Source organism: Lytechinus pictus, chromosome 3, assembly GCF_037042905.1.
Source record: "Lytechinus pictus isolate F3 Inbred chromosome 3, Lp3.0, whole genome shotgun sequence".
Taxonomy (NCBI): domain Eukaryota; kingdom Metazoa; phylum Echinodermata; class Echinoidea; order Temnopleuroida; family Toxopneustidae; genus Lytechinus; species Lytechinus pictus.
The window spans coordinates 52,630,922-52,654,008 of NC_087247.1; the positions used below are offsets into that span (position 1 = coordinate 52,630,922).

Consider the following 23,087-nt stretch of genomic DNA (forward strand, 5'->3'; position numbering starts at 1 on the left):
AACATCAGGTGCATGCTATCTAAGAATTCACAGGAATTTTGATAAGCAATAGGAGGTAAAAATGCTTCGTCCATTTCGTGTCATGTCCGTTACGCTCACAAAGAGTACAATTTCTCCGCAACTGTTCAACGAAACGATTTGAAATTTTATGTGTATGTAGCTGATACTTAAATGTGTCTGATAAGCTTAGTAACAATTATCAAAAGACTGCTAATTCTACTGTATGAACCTTTGAATTACAAAAATTTGTCTGAATGTCATGTCCGCTACGCTGGAATTGACCATATATGGAAAATAAATTATAACAATTATTCTAAAAAATGAAGAAATAAATTATCAGCATCATGGTTATTATGAAACTACTTGAAAAAATGCAATTGTGTTTTTTATCAATACATTGTGTCTCAGCTATCAGGCGCGGATCCAGGATTTTCCAAAAGGGGGAGCCGGGGGTGAATAATTCAAAGGGGGGTACACTTGTGTTTTAACGGCATTTAACATTACAAATTTTAACTGTGCCTCTCAAAATTGGGGGGGGGGGGGTCACGAGTCGGCTCTGCCCCCTCCCCGTTAGATCCGCCAGTGTCTCATATGCATTAGACACTGTGATATGGCCTGTAGGCCAAGTTAACTTTCTTGACTAAATTTCTGAGGTCAACTTGAACATGTTAAATTTGTTAATCAGGACTCCCTAAAACAATATGCCCAGGCCTACATGTTATTTTTTATATTCATCCCTTCCAAATCATTAGAAAATAACGGTCATATTAGTGTATCGAAATGTTATGACCAAAGCAAAAACAATTGGGGATGTATCATTGGCCTGTATATTAGCCTATGCGCTATATTGATATTCTTATATTATAATATAGGCATTTTTGTTCTCAGTTTCGTTAGATTTTTTGTTAATTTAAACTGTAATTCTGTACATTCAGTACTATTTAACTTTTCCATTTGCTTTCGCGCTCATATGTCATCATTTTGTTCCGTTTCTGTGCTATCACAGTACATGGCCCATAGGTACTGTACGCGCATGGCATGGCTGCGAAGACCTATCGAGTAATGGCGGCCGGTCTCCGCGTAATCACAGCGATTTGACGAAGTACGCCCTCTAGCGTTATTAGTATACATCTCTATGGGATTTATTCAACAATTTCTGACATTTTACTATGATCCCCATTCACCGACGGTAATGTGTTAGTGCGAGCCTGCATGTGTAATCTGGTCGGCAATTCGGAGGACGGGTTTTGTCCAGATTTTAATTTCTTTTAGATTCTAAATGACATATTCTCTTGAACGCGAAGGCCCACTATTTTCGTTAGACTCTAATCTTTCTTTTGATACTATGTAAGTTCTATAAAATATAGAAAATATACGTTACCGATGAGTTATTCCCCGGGTTATTCCTTATTTTTTTAATTTTCTGCCGGAGAGGAAAAAATGGCAGCCGTCAATGAGTTGTGCTTTTATCAAGGCTTTCCGATTAAATTTTCGATATCCTGGCCAATCAATGCGAGCAACAGGTTTCGAACGCACGCACGTCTACAAGCGCAAAGCAGCGGCACAAGTCGTGATATATAGCGACTGGTAAATACGTCTGTAAGGATGATGATGTCATCAAAGATGGCAACTTACGTTGACCAACGAAAGGATCGAAGATGACGATGTTTCGATCATCATTTGAAAGGAATTAGCGGTAACTGCGGTCTAAGGTACGATATTTCTGAATTCTAAACATTTTTTCGTAAATATGGATGTGATTTCTTTTTCATAATGTGACATTTTATGTACAAAAAAACGATCTGAAAATCAGGTTTCCGCCAAATGTTAGATCTAACGTTACTGCTAATACGTTCTCTGTACGTACGGGCCTCCAAGCTCTTCAGTCTATGTATTGGTGAGTGAGCCAACGCAGTTCAGTGGAACAACCAAAATACAGAGACTGAAGCTTTTGGTCTAACCATAGTCTTACCTGTAGATTCCCCACAGGCAGGATGATTGCAGTGAGCTAGTGGCCAGAAGCTCGTTTTTTGCAAAATATCGGACACAGTTTCCAAATATCAGGCACGTAAAGTTGTGCGCCGCGATCAATATCGCTTGATATTTCTTGATTGCTTGATAACTTATATCAGCTGCGCCAATGCCCGATTTCAATTATCACTATCGATAATTTTGATATATAGAAAAATTGGTAAATAATAATTATGCAGGGGCGGATCCAGCTCCCGCCAATATAGGGGGGGCCCAAAAAAATTTTCACCCATATTTTCCCCGATCGGCCACTCAAAGTTGATTTGTTTGTTTCTTTGAAGGGGTTTTCCCAGTGGCGTAATGAGCCAAAAATTTGAGGGGGCTCAATACGGCGTATCGCGTAAAAAATAATAACAAGTTGCGAGCGAGCAAAAATTTCGACATTTTTATTACAAAAATCAAAGTTTTTGATAGATTTTGACATAACATTTTTGGAAAATAATAGGCCTATATTTTACCTTCATCCCTTTCTTTTTCTTGGTCGTGAAAAATTGGGGGGGGGGGGGCAAAACGCCGATGTCCTAACAGTCATTTCTAAGCTTTATTCTTACAAAACAACATAAAAAAGTGTAATATAATCTCATAAGCCCTATTTAGCGCAAGCTGAAATATTTTTTGGAATTTCATGTATTTTATCCTGAAAATTGAATATTTTGGGCAATGTTTGTGAACGTGAACAAGATGCGTATGTAATTAGATAAGTACCGCGAAGCGCGAGCAGAAATTTTTAATATGGGTTCTGGCTTGATCGAAAAGGGACCTGTTAAGAATGTTTTGCAGTTAGCCATTAAGACGATTCATATTTCAACTATTAAATAATGCGAGCACGAAGCGCTAGCTGAAAAGTTTTTGACATTCCGACCTTAAAAATTGACATCCTAAGCACTTTGTAATCACTAGCGGTATAGGTATGAAACCAAACAATTGATACGAGCGGGAAAAATTAAGATTTCAGACCTAAAAATGAGACACTCATGTTTTGTAAATCATAAAAATGGATGGGTAATTTGGTATCTTCCTACATTAATAATGTGAGCACAAAATTTTTGATATTCTAATCTGAAACTGGATAATTTAGCAAGTTTTGAATAAAGATGAAGCTGCGTATCTCAATAAACATTTTGTGCGCATATTTTAGAGTTAGTTTTATCACGAAAATCAATAATGCGAAGCGGAAAAATATTTGATATTCTGATATGAAAAGGGTGAATTTAAGCTCTATCTAAAGCACTGTGTAGGAAAATTGTGAAGTGGATGTGAATAATGCGAGCGCAAATCGCGAGACGAAATTTTTGATAAACTGTCACAAAAGGGGGATTTTAAGTAGTTTGTTATAGAATTTGTCAAATAAAATAATGCGAGCGCACTTCATTACATTCACACCATGAAACGGACATTAAAAAGAGCACATCAATTTGTAAATCAAACAAAATAATGAAAGCTCGATGTCTGAGCTGAAATGTGCTTTGCATATTGACTTCAAAACTTGATATTTTAAGCTACATATCAGCCTATTGAGCAAGATATGTATCTCATCGAACAGGCTATGCGAGCGCGAAGCCCGAGCGAAAATTTAATATAATGACATGAAATATATTTTTTAATCATTTTCCAAGTCTTCCCCTGACCTTATTTTTTTATTCTCTCGTCTCCCTCTTCTTTTTTCCTCCTTTTTTTCCCCTTCTTTTTCCTTTTTTTTTCTTTCTTTCCCCCCTTTTTTCATTTTTTTGCTCCGCTAATAGGGGGGGCCCGGGCCCCTCGGGCCCCCCCCTGGATCTGCCTATGATTATGTACTTACCAAACTGACCTCTTTTGGCTCTAAACGCCGGACGTCTTCGCTTAGCTGTGCGCGACTTCGTTCGGAAAACAAGCGCGTGCGACAACAGCACGCCTTACCAATTTAATTGGCCAATATGTCCAATGTTTGGGAGAGTGCCATATTTGGAAGGATGTCAAATTTGCAGATGTTCTTGCGATAGATTGAACATGTGCGATCTTGTCGGCGGTATTTCCGGCGGAAATCACTCTCCACTTACGAAATTTTTTTTGGTCATCAATCTTTTGGAGTCCCTAATTAGCGAGTTTCATAAGAATCTTTGGAATTCAAAATAATGGATTTTACCTAGCCTTGAGGACTCCATGATGATATTTTTTAATATTTTGACATATACTTCTTCATCATGGAGCCTTGAACCGCCTCCCATATATGTATAAGAGACACATGTAAAACAAAGATGGATTCCCCTAGGAAATCCATCTTTGAAGATAGAAATCACGTAAATGTTAGTGATTTTATTTATATTTACACCTTCATATGCCTAATGCGTATAAAGGTTTCAAAAATTGGTTAATAAAAAGGTGAAAAATTGAAGGTTTCTTACCAGACTGATCTCGTGTAGATCCCTCGATCCGTTTGTCAACAAAGCAATACAATAGGTCTGACCCTTGAACCACTTCGTTATGACGTACCTTCGATTAGCGATGTTACAAAATGCCGTTTTGAAGAACAATTTATAGATAAAAATTATTTAACAAATACTAAAATTTAATACGTGATTATAAATAATTATAATTATTTATAATCACATATTAAATTTTAGTATTCAACTGCATTGAAATTGTGCAGAAATGTTCCTCTTCCATATAAATATGTCTTATGTACAAGTGCAGCGGAATTAAGAATATCTTTTTTAATTGTCCAGGCACTATTTGCACTATGTTTTGAGTTCTGATTCAGCAATTTGAAAATTATTCAAGTTTGCTTGTTTCTTTTCCTCAGTTCATAATTTTTGTTGTTTAACAGTATATAGTGGTGCTAGAAAGTTAGTGAACCCTACAACAAAATGCGCTCAGACTTCATGCTGAGTGTTGAATGTAGACAACAACATTACAATGTCTGGCAAGTCCAGAGAAACAAACTTTATTGAATGTAATATTTTATCTGACTTCTCAATCAAATTGAACAATTTAAAATACGTTCATTTTCTGGTGGGGTTCACTAACTTTTAAGCACCCCTGTATGTGTGTGTCCAAATATTGTACCAGCAAATTTTTGTTTAATTCTAAATTTGTTTCTATGTTTTCTTTCAATTAGAATCAGTTACTGGAACTCAGAACTGCTAACTATCAGCTTAAAGATCACTCAAGAAAGTTAGAAAATGGTAAGCACTAGCTGTAAAACAAAATCTTTTTGGAGAAGGATTCGAAAATTGTGGCTGAATATAAATTCTAATGTTTTGTTATGCTTGAAATTTTTTAATTCAAAAGATGATGATTTTAATAGAGCTGACTCAGGAAGTTTAACCATCCACGAATAGTATTTGATTTCGTTGTTAACTGATCAATAAATAATGAATATTCCCTTCTTTCTTGGCTCCGAAAAATCAATTTCAGTTGATATTACACTTCTAAGATCAATGTGTATGTGTGGGACACTTGAATGCTTGTGAGGCAAACCAAAATCTATCCTGCTTTTCTCAAATAGAAAAGCACGTCTGAATCAGCTTAAATCAAGATGGAGTCATTAGGCAAGTCAGTGCACTTTTGCTTTTACCCACAGAGCCCTTCTTGAAGCTGATACACTTTTTTTTCTATAGTTGAGAAAATGAGTTCAACAGCGTAAGTTCAAAATCAGTGGTTCTATAACTTCTCCTGGGATTTGTATCCATCAGCATGAAATGTATTTTATATGTCTATAAGAATGACACATTTTGTTGACTTTACCAGTATATGGCATACATGTCCTTCATATATAGACATTGATTGTCAGTGGTCTCACCTCAACTGAAAGTTAAAGAAATCAATCTTTTAGAGTTAAGAAAGATGGAAATATTCCTCATTTTCTTCGTAGTATCCTGTTGATTCAACATTATTTCACAGAAATATGAGCAAAAAATGGCTTTTAATGGATTTAAAGATTTGAAGTTTCAGCAACTGTTACCAAGGGTTTTTTTTCAGCCATGTTGATTAACCTCAATTGCCCATCTGTAAAAAAATGTTCAAACATTTTTTTTCAAAATAAATGTAATTAACTTACTTGGATTTAGTATTCTATAAAGATTTTACATTAGTGTTCAGGACTCTCATTCTCGTAAAATGTGTTTTGAATATTATTTTTAAATGATCATTGATACATGTATTTCCATTTCTTGTAAGTTATTTATTGTCTTCATTCATTTTAATATTTTATTAAAACTTGAAATTAATGAGTAATTAATTTATTTTTCAGAGTTGAGCCAATTGAAGCAAACTTCTGCTGTAAATGAGAAAGAGCTTGAAAAGGCAAACAAGGTATATATTTAAAAAAATCTTATTTATAAAGTGACTTGTAGACTATCATTCAAGGGATATATTTACATATATATCTTTATATTTTGGGTGGTTTGATGTGTACATTTTTTGTGTTTGACATATGTTTTTATTTTCACTACATTTTCTAATTTTATTCTACTCTCTCTGAATTAATAATGTTGAATATAGAACTGAAAGGTACAGTGATCACTCTCAGGTCGTTGAATTCTAATCATACCTGAATGGGCTGGAATGCATATTACAGGAGGATGGTAGGGAGGGGGGGGGGGCTATTCCTGTTTATAAAATGGATTCACTGATGTACCCAATGTGAATACATTGATGCTTGAATTCTATGCAACCCTCCAACCTTACATTATTATATAATTATGACCCTATTACAATTTGAAATTGCTTTCCAAATGTGAACTGAATTACAAAGATAATAAATATCATTGCTATTAAAGTTTGATGGGGCCTTTTGTATTGAGTGAACAATTACATGTACAGTAATAATCTTATTTTTCCAGGTCATTTCCAAGAGCAAAAAGGCAAGGGTAAGTTGAAAAAGAATTATTGATATCTTATAATCAACTTAACTGAGCATAGTTTAGTCAATGATCAAGAACATATTTTTCTTGTTTTTTTTTGTGAAATTGATATTAATTATACATGTATATGATATAGGGGATGGAACTTTGATGATGATAGACATACCTTGACTTTAATAGTCTTTTTTTTTCTTTTGTTGTTACGTTGTGGCCAATTATATATGTATTATTCTAAATTTCTCAGGCTCAATGATACATGATCCATGTCATCCACAAACTTGTTTATGACGTAGTTCTACAAACAAACTCTACACAAAGCATGAACCTTGTTTTCTTTTTATAGGATGTTGAAGCCTTGTTTGTAGAGAATGATGGCCTTCAGCTTAAGATCCAGAGCCAGGAAGAGGACTTTCGCCTCCAGAACTCCACTCTTATGGAAGAGCTCTCAAAGGTTAGTATGACATACAATTCCTATATCATCTTCCCTAACAATCGATTCCATTTCGTTGATTTTCTTATCAATGGCAAGTTACTAACTGTTATAAACTCTTGAAATAATGTGTTCTTATTGGTCATGAGCATATTTGTTATTGAATGGACCTTAAAACCAGTAGTGATAGATGGAAGAATGACATGAATTGATTGAAATGTTATGTGAATTATGACTAGGCCTTTACACTCGGTCAAGGGGATTGGAAATTTTTAGCTCTTTAATTTTTTCCCTTTAGATCTTGGAGTGAGTTGTTGCAAAGTTTGAATTCAGGAATGGCTCAACAAACTGCATGAAACATATTTTCCTTCTTGGTCATGTTTAATGTGTACTTTGTAATATTAATAGCCAAAAATAGAAGTACTCCTTAGACCATATAACTTTATGGGCTGACCGTGACAGTTTTCAATTGTTTCAGCTTTGTACAGCAAATGAAGAGTTAGAGAAGGAGGTCAGTACATTAAAGCAGAGTCAAAGTGCCAATGACATGGTCGATGGAAGCCCCTCTGCTTGCTCACAGAATGATATCAGAAGACTTCAAGCTGAAAATGCAGCTCTACAGAAAAACCTTGCCAGTAAGTGAAGAAGGGCCAAAACATATTGTTCATGGCATAGTTCAATTAAAGCTAACAGAAGATATGTTTGAACTTCACAATGTTAAAGGAGAATGAAACCTTTGGAACAAGATAGCTTGTGTGAAAACAGAAAAATCAAAGAAACAGATCAACAAAAATTTGAGAAAAATCGGACAAATAATAAGAAAGTTATGAGCATTTGAATATTGCGATCACTAATGGTATGGAGATCCTCAAATTGGCAATGCGGCAAAGATGTGTGATGTCACCTGTGAACAACTCTCCCCATTACTTTAGTGTATATTTCACTTAAATTGCCTCTTCTATCACATCTATCAGTAGATCATGTGTTCTTTCTATAGGAGGGCATGTAATACAGATTTTTGTCTCACCTGCATAGCACAGTGAGACTATAGGCGCCGCTTTTCCGATGGCGGCGGCGTCAACACCAAATCTTAACCTAAGGGAAAGTTTTTTAAATGACAGCATAACTTAAAAAGTATATGGACCTAGTTCATGAAACTTGGCCATAAGGTTAATCAAGTATTACTTAACATCCTGCCTGAGTTTCAGGTCACATGACCAAGGTCAAAGGTCATTTAGGGTCAATGAACTTAGACCATGTTGGGGGAATCAACATCAAAATTTTAACCTAAGGTAAAGTTTTTGAAATGTCATCATAACTTAGATAATATATGGACCTAGTTCATGAAACTTGGACATAAGGTTAATCAAGTATTACTGAACATCCTGCTTGAGTTTCACGTCACATGACCAAGGTCAAAGGTCATTTAGGGTCAATGAACTTTGGCCAAATTGGGGGTATCTGTTGAATTACCATCATAACTTTAAAAGTTTATGGATCTGATTCATGAAACTTGGACATAAGAGTAATCAAGTATCGCTGAACATCCTGTGCGAGTTTCAGGTCACATGATGAAGGTCAAAGGTCATTTAAGATCAATGAACTTTGGCCAAGTTGGGGATATTTGTTGAATTTCCATCATAACTTTGAAAGTTAACGGGTCTAGTTCATAAAACTTGGACATAAGAGTAATCAAGTATCACTGAACATCCTGTGCGCATTTCAGGTCACATGACCAAGGTCAAAGGTCAATGAACTTTGGCCATAATGGGGGTATCTGTTGAATTACCATCATAACTTTGAAAATTTATGGATCTGATTCATGAAACTTGGACATAAGAGTAATCAAGTATCACTGAACATCCTGTGCAAGTTTCGCGTGACATGATCAAGGTCAAAGGTCATGTAAGGTCATTGAACTTTGGTCATTTTAGAGGTAATTATTAGATTGCTGTCATTACTTTCAAATTTTATAGATATAGTGTATAAAATGTGGATATAGGGGTAATCAAGTTTCACCGACAAGTTTTAGGTCACATGATCAAGGTCAAATGTCAATGAACGTAGTATTGTTTCATTATGTGAATTGTGTTTTTTGTGAATAATTATTTGATAGTAATTTTCAAAGTCAGCACTGCTGCTATATTGAATCGCGTGATGCAGGTGAGACCGCCAGAGGCATTCCACTGGTTAAAGAATACATCATGGATAAAGAGTTTGCATCACCATAAGAAAAACCAAAAAGAGACATTTTGAGGGTATTTTATAGTCCATCAAAGAGAAAGTTGTTCACATGTGACATCACACATCCTTGTCGCATTGCACATGGGAGGATCTCCATAGCATTAGTGATTGCAATATTCAAATGCTCCTAACTTTCTCATTTTTTGTCCAATTTTTCTCAAACTTTTCTTATTCTTTGATTTTTATGTTTCAACACAAGCCTACTTGTTCTAAAGGTTTCATTCCCCTTTAAGGACTCACTGCTCCATTTCATCAGTTTGCTTCTTTTTTATGTAGGGGAATTTGTGAACAAAGAAATGTTAAAGACAATTTTTAAAATTAATTTTACTATTTTGTTGGTTATAATGCTGTTCAATAGATATTTGAAAAGGGTTTGCATTCTTGCAGTGTTGCAATCGTGCATTTTATTCATATTTAATATGAATTAGTTTTTATATTTTTCATAACTTTATTATTATAGGTACTCAACAAAGATATAATGATGAACTTAATGGAATGAGACAAAATGTAAAGTGAGTAATGATTACACTTCTTAATTTCATTGCTTTGTATTATGAATTTTTCTTGTAAAACAATGTAGGAATTTTTTTTTTTAATAGAGGATGTGTACATGTATATGTATTCATTGAGTTTTTGTCTCTCCTGAATAGCAGAGTGAGACTATATGGTCGCTTTTCCGACGGCGGCAGCGGCATCAATATCAAATCTGAACCGAAGTTTAAGTTTTTTAAATGACAGCATTACTTAGAAAGTATATGGACCTAGTTCATGAAACTCTGACATAAGGTTAAACAAGTATTACTGAACATCCTGCCCGAGTTTCAGGTCACTTGACCAAGGTAAAAGGTTATTTAGTGTCAATGAACTTAGACCATGTTTGGGGAATCAATATCGAAATCTTAACTTAAGGTTAAGTTTTTGAAATGTCATCATAATCTAGAAAGTATATGGACCTAGTTCATGAAATTTGGTCATGAGGGTAATCAAATATTACTGAACATCCTGCCTGAGTTTCAAGTCACATGACCAAGTTCAAAGGTCATTTAGGCTCTATGAACTTTGGCCAAGTTGGGGGTATTTGTTGAATTTCGATCATAACTCTGAAATTGTATTGATCTAGTTCATAAAACTTGGATGTAAGAGTAATCAAGTATCACTGAACATCCTGTGCAAGTTTCAGGTCACATGATCAAGGTCAAAGGTCATTTAGGGTCAATGAACTTTGGCCGAATTGGGGGTATCTGTTGAATTACCATCATAACTTTGAATGTTTATGGATCTGATTCATGAAACTTGGACATAATAGTAATCAAGTATTACTGAACATCCTGTGCAAGTTTCAGGTCACATGATCAAGGTCAAAGGTCATTTAGGGTCAATGAACTTTGGCCAAATTGGGGTATTTGTTGAATTACAGCCATAAATTTGAAAGTGTGTTGGTCTAGTTCATAAAACTTGGACATAATAGTAATCAAGTATCACTGAACATCCTGTGTGAGTTTCAGGTCACATGATCAGGTCAAAGGTCATGTAAGGTCAAAGAACTTTGGCCACGTTGGGGGTATTTGTTGAATTGCCATCATATCTCTATAAGTGTATTGGTCTAGTTCATAAAACGTGGAAATAAGAGTAACCAAGTATCACTGAACATCTTGTGCGAGTTATAGTAGTTTTCAAAATCAGCACTGCTGCTATATTGAATCGTGTGATGCAGGTGAGACGGCCAGAGGCATTCCACTTGTTGTTTTTTGACAAGCCCATACAACATTACAATATGAAATATAAGGCAGTATGATAGAATTATATATAGTAAATAATGTTTGGCAAGGAATAAATGATCTGACCTTATATAATACCCCGACTCCACGTGATACAGAAGTAGCAATATTAGCTATATGTGTATTCCAGTTTAATTTATCATCCACAGTTACACCTAAAAACTTTGTTGTTTCTTTCTGATCGATTTTCATATTATCAATAAAAATATCAAAGGACCGAATATTAATATTGGAGCGTTGATTTTTAAAGTATATATAATTTGTCTTTTTTACATTTAATGATAACTTGTTACTTCTGAACCACGTGGAGACTTTGGGTAGTTCTGTATTAATAGTCTCAACAAGATAAAGAAGGTCATGGTGAGAAAAAAATACATTTGTGTCATCTGCAAATGAAATAAATTGAAGTAATGAAGACGAATTACAAATATCATTAATATATATTAGAAACAACAAAGGACCAAGGATTGAACCTTGGGGAATTCCACATTTGAAAGGTAAAATATTTGAGTTGAAATTATTATAAGATATATATTGTTCTCGGTCTGAAAGATAATTAGAGAACCACGAGAGGGGGGTTCCACGTATACCATAATATTTCAATTTTTCCAGTAATATAGAATGATTTAGTGTGTCAAAAGCCTTACTTATATCCATAAATACACCAAGTACATGTTCTTTCCTAGAAAGAGAAGCAGAGATTTTATCACAAAGTTCAATTAGTGCTATATCTGATGAATTGTTTTTTCTAAAACCATATTGAGAAGAGGCTAGTAAATTATTTGACATTACAAAACTATACAATCTATTATAAACAACTCTTTCAATGATCTTGGAAAAGCTTGTAAGAATAGATATAGGTCTGTAATTGCTCATTAAAGAAGGGTCATCTTTTTTATATATAGGAATAACCTTTGCAAGTTTAATTTTGCTTGGAAAAACTCCAGTGCTTAATGACAAATTTACAATATGTGTAAGTGGTGAAGCGATATTAAAAATTATTTTCTTCAAAAGATTATTACTGACTTCATCATGACTTACCGAATCACTTGATTTAAGTGAATTTACTATCTGAATAATTTCAAAGAATGTTGTAGGGGTGAAAAATAAGGAAGAATCACATGGTGTTGTTAAAAATTGTTTAAAATCTACAGTAGTATTCTGTATTTTTGAAGCTTGCTCAGGCCCTATATTTACAAAAAAATGAATTAAAAGCATTTGCAATATCGTTAGGTTGTTCATATTTTTAATTTTCATGAGTAAACCTACTTGTAGATATAGAGTCTTTTGATCTACAAAGAATGTCATTAATTACTTTCCAAGTTGTGGATATATTACCATTATTGTTTTCTATTTTTCGTCCGTAATATGTTTTTTTCGACAATCTAATAAGAGATGTTAATTTATTACAATAAGTTTTATATCTATTGATATTATTCATAGTAGGATATTTTATACTAGCCTTATAATATTCATTTCTTGTTTTTATAGAATTCAACAATCCCATTGTTATCCAGGGTTTATTTGGACGATTTCACCTGTAAAGTTTAGTTTTCGTTTTGGGAATATTTTTGTCAAATTAGTAATTAAATCTTAACATAAAGGTATTAAAAGCCTGTTCCGCACTTTGTTCTGATATCACATTCTGCCAATTCTCTAAGCTAAGATCTGAATTAAGGTTGGAAATGTTATTAGGAGTATATTTACGTATTAATTTGGTGTCCTTTCTTTTGTACCGTGATCTGTTACGCTGGCTAATTTCAGAAAAGATAGTAAAAACAGGTAAATGGTCAGAGATATCTGAATATATAATGCCTGAAGAAATCAGATCACAATCAATATTCGTAAAAATGTTATCAATGAGGGTAGCTGTTTGTGTTGTTATTCTAGTTGCCTTATCTATGAGAGGTTCGAGTGAATTTGAATAAAGAGTATTAACAAGTTGAAGAGGTATTCGCTCGTTTGACAATAAATCAATATTAAAGTCCCGTAATATATGAATAGTTTTACCCTCTCTACTGATGTATGAAAGTAACGATTCTAATTCTTCTAAAAATATATCATTATTCGTGTTGGGAGGTTTATATAATACTCCTAAAATATGATTTTTTCCATTTATATTTTCAACCTCTATAAATAAAGACTCTGCACTTTCCTGTTGGAAGTAAATATCAGCTCTAGTCTTGAAAGACAAGGAATTATGTATATAGATTGCGACACCACCTCCTTTCCCATGTGTTCTATTATTCGTAAGAAATTCGTAACCGTCAATATTGAATATCGAAGGGGAGAAGTTATGGAGCCATGTTTCTGTAATCCCAATCACTGAGAAAGAATTATTAAGAGTAGATAGAAATGTATCAAATGATTCAAAGTTCTTAGTCAGACTACGGATGTTCAAGTTTAAAATACTAAAATTGTTACAATTTCGGAATTTGTTTGAAAATTCATCAGGTAAGTAGTAATCACATGTATTTGCATGGTTTATACCTTTATCAACATTGTCATCCAAGTTCATAGGAAGATATAGACAATATAATCATATATACATAAGCAACGAGTCTGCACGATTCAAATCGAACAAAGTAAGGATTAAACATTTTGTCTTGAGTGAAATATATAGTAGAGTAGAATATTAAACATAAAATAAGAATATAAACAAGGTAAGGCTGGCCAGATGCCGGAGGTGGGGACTAATAGTTGTCTTATAAAAGACTGGGTAAGACAAATCTAATAAGACGCAATAGTCATCGATCATCGACTCTCCATATGTCACATCAATAAAAACAAAATAATTGACCCTTGGTCGTAATATATATATACATACATACACATATACATATATATATACGATATCATCATATACATACATACACACACATACACATCATGGATCTTTTTTTAAATTATATACATACACAATATACATACATACACACATACACACATACATACATATATACATACATATACACACACACCCTCATATATACATGGCTACATGTAGTTTGGCTACAGAATCATTTGCAATATACATTCATTCTCTTCCATAGTATGTTTAAGCATGAAAGCAGAAAGAAGATGAGGCAAAATGAGCCAGAAATGGAAAGAAAAAAAAATGACAATAGTGTAAAATTTGATTTTTTTTTTTTTTTGCTATTGAGAGTTTACTCTTTTGAACAATTACACACATAAGAAAAGACCCATGTAAAAGGACTGACATTTGGTTATCAATAGAATATCACATAATACATGAGGTCTTCAACGATACCATTTCCTATCTTGTTTTGTTGTCTCACCTGCATAGCAGAGTGAGACTATAGGCGCCGCTTTTCCGACGGCGACGGCGGCGGCGACGGCGACGGCGGCGGCGGCGTCAACACCAAATCTTAACCTGAGGTTAAGTTTTTGAAATGACAGCATAACTTAGAAAGTATATGGACCTAGTTCATGAAACTTGGCCATAAGGTTAATCAAGTATTACTGAACATCCTGCCTGAGTTTCATGTCACATGACCAAGGTCAAAGGTCATTTAGGGTCAATGAACTTAGACCATGTTGGGGGAATCAACATCAAAATCTTAACCTAAGGTTAAGTTTTTGAAATGTCATCATAACTTAGAAAATATATGGACCTAGTTCATGAAACTTATACATAAGGTTAATCAAGTATCACTGAACATCCTGCATGAGTTTCACGTCACATGACCAAGGTCAAAGGTCATTTAGGGTCAATGAACTTTGGCCGAATTGGGGGTATCTGTTGAATTACCATCATAACTTTGAAAGTTTATGGATCTGATTCATGAAACTTGGACATAATAGTAATCAAGTATTGCTGCACATCCTTTGCAAGTTTCAGGTCACATGACCAAGGTCAAAGGTTATTTATGGTCAATGAACATTGGTCATTTTGGAGTTATTTGTTGAATTACGATCATAACTTTGAAAGTTTATGGATATAGTTAATAAAATGTGGACATAGTGGTAATCCAGTATCATTGTTCCTCTTGCACAAGTCGTAGTTCACTTGATCAAGGTCAAGTGTCATTTAGGGTCAATGAACGTAGTAGAATATTATTATATGAATGGTGTTTTTTGTTGATAATTATTTTATAGCCATTTTTAAGGTCAGCACTGCTGCTATCATATTGAATTGCATAATGCAGGCGAGACTGCCAGAGGCGCTCCATTTGTTTTTAAAAGTTATGACTTTGGTTTGTATTTGAAGGTCTCTATGGCGTTATAATTCTCAAATTTCAATGGTAAATTATTCCAAAGAAAGGTGCTGTGACTTAGTAAGTCAGCATAGGCTACTGGTTTTGGGGCTATCTTATAAATAATGCTGAAGTAATGATCATAGGCAATGAGTTTCTGCATAAGAAATGACAAAAATGTTTGGTGCCAATCAAATTGTATACCTTATACCTGGTCCCCACTGTCATTGCGATCTGTTACAAATGCCATGATTGGATTTTTAATAGCTGATCATGAAAAAATTTGAACCATTCCAGATTTTTCTACAATCAACTCGATTGCCGTGACTGATCTGATACAATCACTTTGGTTATTTCACGATTATGACCAGTTTTGATCGTGATGCAAATTTTGACAGTGGGAACTGGCTTTAACATGTTATATTTGGAAAAAATCACCTAATGATCTGAAGCCATACAACTAAATTCTGCAGCATGAAGATTTTTACAGATTTTAATTAGGGTTAAATAATGTCAAACTTGTTCTTTCTTCATTCTGATGGTGTCTTATAGTCTGAATCTGGTATTCTGCTTGATATATGATGTGAAGAATTTTAACACATGAAAAAAAAAAAAATTGACCAGTCCACCCCAACAAGAAGTTGATTTGAATAAAAAATAGAAAAATACAAGCAAATACTGAAAAAAAATCGGATGTAAAATATAACATTTTAAAGTTTCGCTTAATTTCACACAACAGTTATATGCACGTCCTGGTCTGTATGTAAATAAAGAGACTGATTATGCCATTCACCCACTATTTCTTTTTATTGTCTGAAATATGAAACATAATTTTTTCCTCAAAGTCCTTTGAAAATTTTTTTTATTCCTGTGGTTGGTCCTTATTGTGAAATCTGTAAAAAATTGGAATATTGTATAATTGAAACAAAAGAAATAGTGAGGGACATCATCGGCCCTTCTCCTTTGCATATATGACCTTTTGTGAAAAAAAGCAAACTTTAAGATGTTATAACTTTCTTATTTTCCATCAGATTTTAATGAAATTTTCAGCATTATGCTCGTTTGATTTGTCTCTTTTGATTCAAATCAACATTTTCCTGTTGTGGACTTGACCTTTAATTGTCATGATCCCAAGAACTGAAATTCTTTACTAATATTGTAAGTATGAAACAAGATTATTTTCCAAACCATGATTAATTAAATCTGAAGTAGGATTACTAAGCGTGATGTACCTCCTCAGTCGACTGTCCAGAATTGCTGATATCTACAATGTCTCCCACAAAGGAGGCTACAATATCATGCATTATTTTTCATCGCAAAGGGCACTTTACAGAAAAGACAAGACAAGAAAATAAAAAAAATACAGCATGATAATTCAACATCTATAGGTTGAAATAATACTGTGAGAAATGTAAAATAAAAGGAATACTGAACATTTTACTCTCACAATAACTTTATTAGCATGAAATTTGCTGCTTGTCTTTTATCTTGTTTGAACACCAAAAAACATTTCAGGACTCTGATATCATCAAAATGATTGTAGTGTTCCAGCAAGACATGACTCTGTCCTAATCTTACGAATTTCCTCACACCCATGTTACCTCCAGTATGTTGACTCAAGCATGTGCTGATGCTGAAGAGCGTTATACCAGATTATTAGGGGAGCGTCCCACTCCAACAGGAGCATCAGGAGACCAGCAGGAAGGAGAACAGATGGAAGAGATACCAATATCAACACCTGATGGGACTGTATCAGATCAACAGTCACCTGTTGAAGCAGGTGAGATGCATATTGTTTGCTTCATGGTAATATTCATTTTCATTATATATCCTGTTCATGGTACAAATAGTAACTGTGATTGCGGTCCTTCTGAAATGGCTTTCAATATTGAGTTAGCGCTGAATGTGTCTGATAATCATTACAAAGATTTGTTATAATTAAAACTTTATTGCAACATGTAATTGAGACTCTCTTCCTTGTTTTGTGATGATTTAGTTTGTTTAGTTTTGTCACAATTACTTTATTTGGAATTGCACGAAAAGTGGTTTGGAAAAAAAGCATAAATTCTACTCATTCTATTCCCATATGTATATATGTTTCCTTTTCTTTCTTTTATTTCAAAGCAGTACATTATTTGTAAAGTTTGGTATCAAAGGCAAATGCTTTCTTTAAGAGTATTAGTGTTTTGAAAGGAAAACATTGAATTCATTCATGTGATACATTACTTTATTTCTTCAATTTCAAAGATATGTTATATTTGTGAATATTGGCAGGCAATTACTTTCTTTGTGAGCATGAAATGTACATGTCAATAGTCGTTTACATTGATATGCATGTGCTCTATTTCAGTTTGATATTTGTGTTGTGTATACAGAGTTAAACCACTTATTGAATGATGAATTTGAAGCCTTTATTGAAGACCTGAAGCTTACTGCTGTTACAAGTGACTTTGATGATGATATAGAACCAAAAGGTTTGTATAATTCTGTTCCAGCTATATTCAAGCCCATAATGCATGTTGTGCATGATAGTTTACTGAAAGTTGATAGTGTGCTGACAGTTCATAGTGGATAGTTTGCATCATCACCTGAAATTGAGAGATTATTATTAGTTTTTTATTCCAAATCTGAAACCATAAATAAAAAAAAAACAATATCTTCTCTTTAAGAGAAGAAGAACTTCTCTTTAAGAAATTCTTTGCAAGATAGAATTATGATTTGACAATCAAGATATTTTTTATGATTATATGCCTTATATCAATTTCTGGAACCGCTTCGATGGGAGAGACCGTAGTACATCATGTACAACAGAGAACCAGGCCCGGCATCCAATTAGGTTAGCGGGTAGGTTAAATCATGAACCTACTACATCTGGACGTTCAACGAATCCCCTCCTTTGGGCCTTAGACCGTCGCTGCTAATCTTTTTATAAACAGAGCGCTGGCAGCTGACGCCCATCAAGTCGGTCGTAAAAACAAGCTGTCACTGATGGACAGCAGCAATCAATTGTGCGCTGCTCCTACACATTATGATGTAATTTGTTCACTTTCTAAAGCAGTCAACCAAAAAATTACACGGGGGCGGCGGGCGAATTCGCCCCGGAAAAGGGCTAAAAACATTCACACGAGGGCGACTGCAAAACTCATAATCGCCCCCGTCAACACTGTATATTTCACAGTGGCAAATTGTCCATAGACTGTGTACAACGAATAGACCGTCTCGGCTCAGCGAATCGGAGACCGCTGATTGGCAAATCGCGCAGATCACGTCATGACTACGTGGTCGCCAAAATAATTCCTTCGGACTGCGTGCGAAAGTATCGATAGCGATAACAATATCCGGTCACATTGTCAACGCGGGAAATGGTCTTGGTTCGTGATCGGATCGCTTCAGTATCGATCGAAAATTATCGAGACTCGGCAATTTCATGCATATTCACGCGACGCTCCGAAACCCGGAAATCAATTGACTTTGTACACGTTGCGATAGACTCTACAAACTCCAACGAACATGATGCTATATCAACGCTAATTGGTAAGATTTTGACCGAAAATCAAGAAGTAATCGAAATTCGCTTACCTGTTCGGTATCGGTGAGAAAATAGATCCTCCGAGAATACCTTTCATAATTCATATAAATTATAGGAAAGTGAAATTCTAGGTCGATTTTGGTACGAGGTGATAGAGTATTGCACACTTGTTTTGGTGGAATACTGTGTGGGGCTATGGAAGGCTTGCACTGCGCATGCTTACTATATTTTCATTCATAAATTGGCTCTCGGCAGTGGCTGGATGACGTCATGTAATAAGCAAAATATACACGCCCGCTAGCGTTGAACGCACCGCATGTACAGTACATCTTGTTAAAGCAGAGCCTGCCCTGCACTGCTGACCAGCATCCCTTCAATGTGGCACACACACACACACCCTCACACACACACACACACACGCAAAAAAGCCGCGAAATAGCTCCAGAAATTGTAGCCCTGGAAAGTGGAAAAAGAGCCCTGGAAAATGAAAAAGTAGCCCTGGAAAATTTTTAAGTTTCTCCAAAAAGAGCCCTGGAAAGAAAAAAAGTAATTTTTTGGTTGAAAGCAGTACACACAGCAGCATACGTTAGCACTATGAAAATTATCACGGAAACAAGAAAACAGGCGTACATAAATGTATTATTTAAGTACATCGCTTACAACCTCTCACAAAATGCATTGACATCACCTAGCAGATCAGAATATCTACAGCAAAAAAAACAGTAAAAATTCGACTGAGAAATGTACGGAAGACGTTAAAAATGCATCTTTTTAGGACAATATTGATGTTGAAAGTCGCGCTTACCATCGGTCAGAAGTTGACTTTCACCTGAGTGCTTGTTATACTGCGTGCAAGGTTCTAGATTTTGCTTTGAGATCACTGCATGTGATCTCAAAAATTGAGTGGAAATGCCCTTATTTTGCACGTACTCAAACTATTTACAATGCATGATGACCTATGGTATGATGTGATCAGCATATCTGAATTTTCATCATTTCAAGTGATGAACAATGTTGAAACTACCCTTTATCATGTAACTGATTTTTGACCAATCCTTTAGCAATATTCTTAGCATACAGAATTCAATCACCTGTTTCAAATTGTCTCTATACACGCATTCAAATAGTTACACTTCATTGAATAGGAACATTCCCTACATGTTTGTACCAACTTTCCTAGGTTCAGACTGAGGAATATTGGTGAGGCTTACCAAATTCTTACTGTTTAAACACTGGTTATTAAAGTGTTTTTACACATTCAATTTCATATTTTAAGATAGGAGTTAAATGTTTAGCCATTGTAAGCACAAATTTTCTTCCTGTAGAACTAATGTGAATATCAAGTTAGCATTATATTGTGTGACTTACTATACTTCGACAAATCTATTTCTGTTTCTGTCCTTCCATTGTACAATATCAAAGTAATGGTTTTTTTTATTTATACATTGAAATGAAAGATCATGGATGTGTCCATGTACTGACAAGTTTGTGTATGAGAGTAATATGATTGGAATACTTGTATTGTTTATTGCAGATCCTATGACAGTACTACAAGGACATGCCAAGCAACTGAAGAAGAGAGTTAGTGGTGCACTTGTTAGAAACATGGAAAGCTTTGTCAAGATGGTATCAAAAGGTAGGTACCTTTCTTTCATGGTTCAATCAAGAGTTAGTGGTGCACTTGTTTGAAACATGGAGAGCTTTGTCAAGATGGTATCAAAAGGTAGGTACCTTTCTTTCTTGGTTCAATCAAGAGTTTGTGTGAGAATAGGAGAAACCTATAAAAACTAATTTTGAATATCTGAGTATTGATGGACGAAGATTATTTACCCTGTAATAAGTTGCAATATTGTATCTGTTTATGTTTTATGATTTTAATTCTAGTTCTCTTCTATGATGCTGATGGATTTATGTAATTTCTTTTAAGGGGAGAAGACCTTTTTTTTGTACTTGATTGCTGTTAGGTAAACATGTCAAAACTTGCAGAGATAATGCTCTTTCAGTTACAAACAAATAAATAGACCAGAGGGTTTCTTTTTTATTATTAAGGTTGTGAATAATTAACTAATAATGGCTGCAACAGCAGTTTCATTAGCAATGGTATCCTACTTAACTATTTTTATTGCATGATGCAGAAATAAGGCCTGTCATCATTAGTCAGTTTTGTGTTGCAATCTTGTAATACTTTTTTCTTTTGTTGTTGTCTTTTATTGGTTTTATAGAAGAAGGAAGAATAAGCAGAGGAAGTTCTTTTGCAGAACCAAATGAACCAGTAAGAGGATTTCTTTATTTCTTTAGCTTTTTGCTTGGATATAGCTCTAAAGTAATTCAGTAGTTAAATTAAAATTAATGAAACTGGTAAATTGCTGATTGGTCTACCCCTGTTTCCCTTTCTGTTTATTAATATTATTATTATTATTTATTCCGCCTTTCAAAATACATGAATTATAGTACAATACAAATTACATAAGCAATAGGATATACGTGACATAATACAAAGGACCTGGAATAGAGATGAAGGGGCTGCCGGGGTTTGGAAAAGGTTAATTAATTTTACCATGACCCACAGGTCTTCCTTCCCACACCCCTTTACCTCCATCCAGGTCAGTATAAGAATATGAAAAAAAAACATCTTATCCTAGATGTTCCTATCCTAGTCCATCTACAACTAGTTTGTGTACTTTACATTTGGTCTAATTTCTATGAATCCTATTTACCATGTTGGTTAATTTCCAGTTTAATAGGCTATACCTATGGCTGATAAGGGCAAGGAAGCACTTCTTGTGTTGCTTGATTACTCTTCTGCTTTTGACTGTATTAATCATGATGTTTTACTATCTTGTTTGTCCTCCAGATATGGTTTTTCAGGTCTAGCATTGAATTGGTTCAACTCATATATTAGAAATCGTTCTCAGAGTGTAGTAATTGATTGTGTGTCATCTGCACCAGTTTCGTTGTCAGATGGTGTACCTCAGGGTTCTGTAATGGGACCGTTGTGTTATATAATGTATACTGCTTCTCTAGAATCCATTATTGAGGAGCAAGGTATAAATAGAATTGTATATGCAGATGATACCCAGTTATATATGATGTTCTCAGATAGGGACCGTAGTTCAATTATCCCTAGGATAGAGTCGTGTTTAGATGGAATTATGAAATGGTCAATTACGAATAGTTTGAAGTTGAATTCTGAGAAAACTGAGATCTTGCACATAACGTCTCGTCACAGGAACTCATATGATGTCTCAACTCTGAATGTTGCTGGTTCTATCATTCAGCCAGTCTCCAAGGCACGGGATCTAGGGGTAATTGTCGAGAATGAACTAGGAATGAAGTCCCATGTTAACAATATTTGTAGGGCTGCTGCAATTGGGTTACACAAAATTGGGAAAATGAGAAAATATCTTGATAGGAAAACAACAGAAAAGTTAGTACATGCCTTCATCTTAAGTCACTTAGATAATAATAATAGTTTACTATTCGGAATACAGGAATCGCTTCTTGATAAATTACAACACATCCAAAATTCTGCTGCAAGACTTATAACTCGAAAAGGAAAATTTGAACACATCACCCCTATCTTATCTGACCTTCACTGGCTTCCCATTCGATCAAGGATCAAATATAAACTTCTCATATTAACATTCAAATGTATTCATGGTATTGCCCCTGCTTATCTTCAAGAACTTGTCCAGATTCATAAACCCAAGCGTAATCTCCGTTCTGGCTCACAAAATCTTCTCTCTGTAATTACTGTCAAGACCAAATCATATGGGGATCGGGCTTTCCAAAAAGCTGCACCAGCACTATGGAATTCTCTACCACCGACATTAAGAAATATTACCCAGCTTGAGAAATTCAAAGTTCAATTAAAAACCCACCTCTTTCAGAATGTTTGATTTAGTCAATCGCGCATAGAGACCTGTAGGTGTTATGCGTTTTTAAGAAATGTACTATTATTATTATTATTACCTATTTAATCTAATATCCCATTAGTCTAACACCACTTAGTAAATA

General features: G+C 34.6%; 1 protein-coding gene across 1 annotated transcript in view; it reads left to right on the forward strand.

Annotated features, from left to right (window-relative positions):
- Positions 1 to 23,087, forward strand: part of LOC129257028 (GRIP1-associated protein 1-like) — a 62,307-nt gene that overhangs the window by 9,964 nt on the left and 29,256 nt on the right. The window contains exons 2-11 of the mRNA XM_054895259.2: positions 5,126 to 5,192; positions 6,260 to 6,321; positions 6,852 to 6,878; positions 7,216 to 7,323; positions 7,781 to 7,937; positions 10,007 to 10,058; positions 17,149 to 17,321; positions 17,917 to 18,015; positions 20,605 to 20,706; positions 21,293 to 21,342. Of these exons, the coding sequence (XP_054751234.2) occupies positions 5,126 to 5,192; positions 6,260 to 6,321; positions 6,852 to 6,878; positions 7,216 to 7,323; positions 7,781 to 7,937; positions 10,007 to 10,058; positions 17,149 to 17,321; positions 17,917 to 18,015; positions 20,605 to 20,706; positions 21,293 to 21,342 (897 nt within the window). The remainder of the gene's footprint in view (positions 1 to 5,125; positions 5,193 to 6,259; positions 6,322 to 6,851; positions 6,879 to 7,215; positions 7,324 to 7,780; positions 7,938 to 10,006; positions 10,059 to 17,148; positions 17,322 to 17,916; positions 18,016 to 20,604; positions 20,707 to 21,292; positions 21,343 to 23,087) is intronic.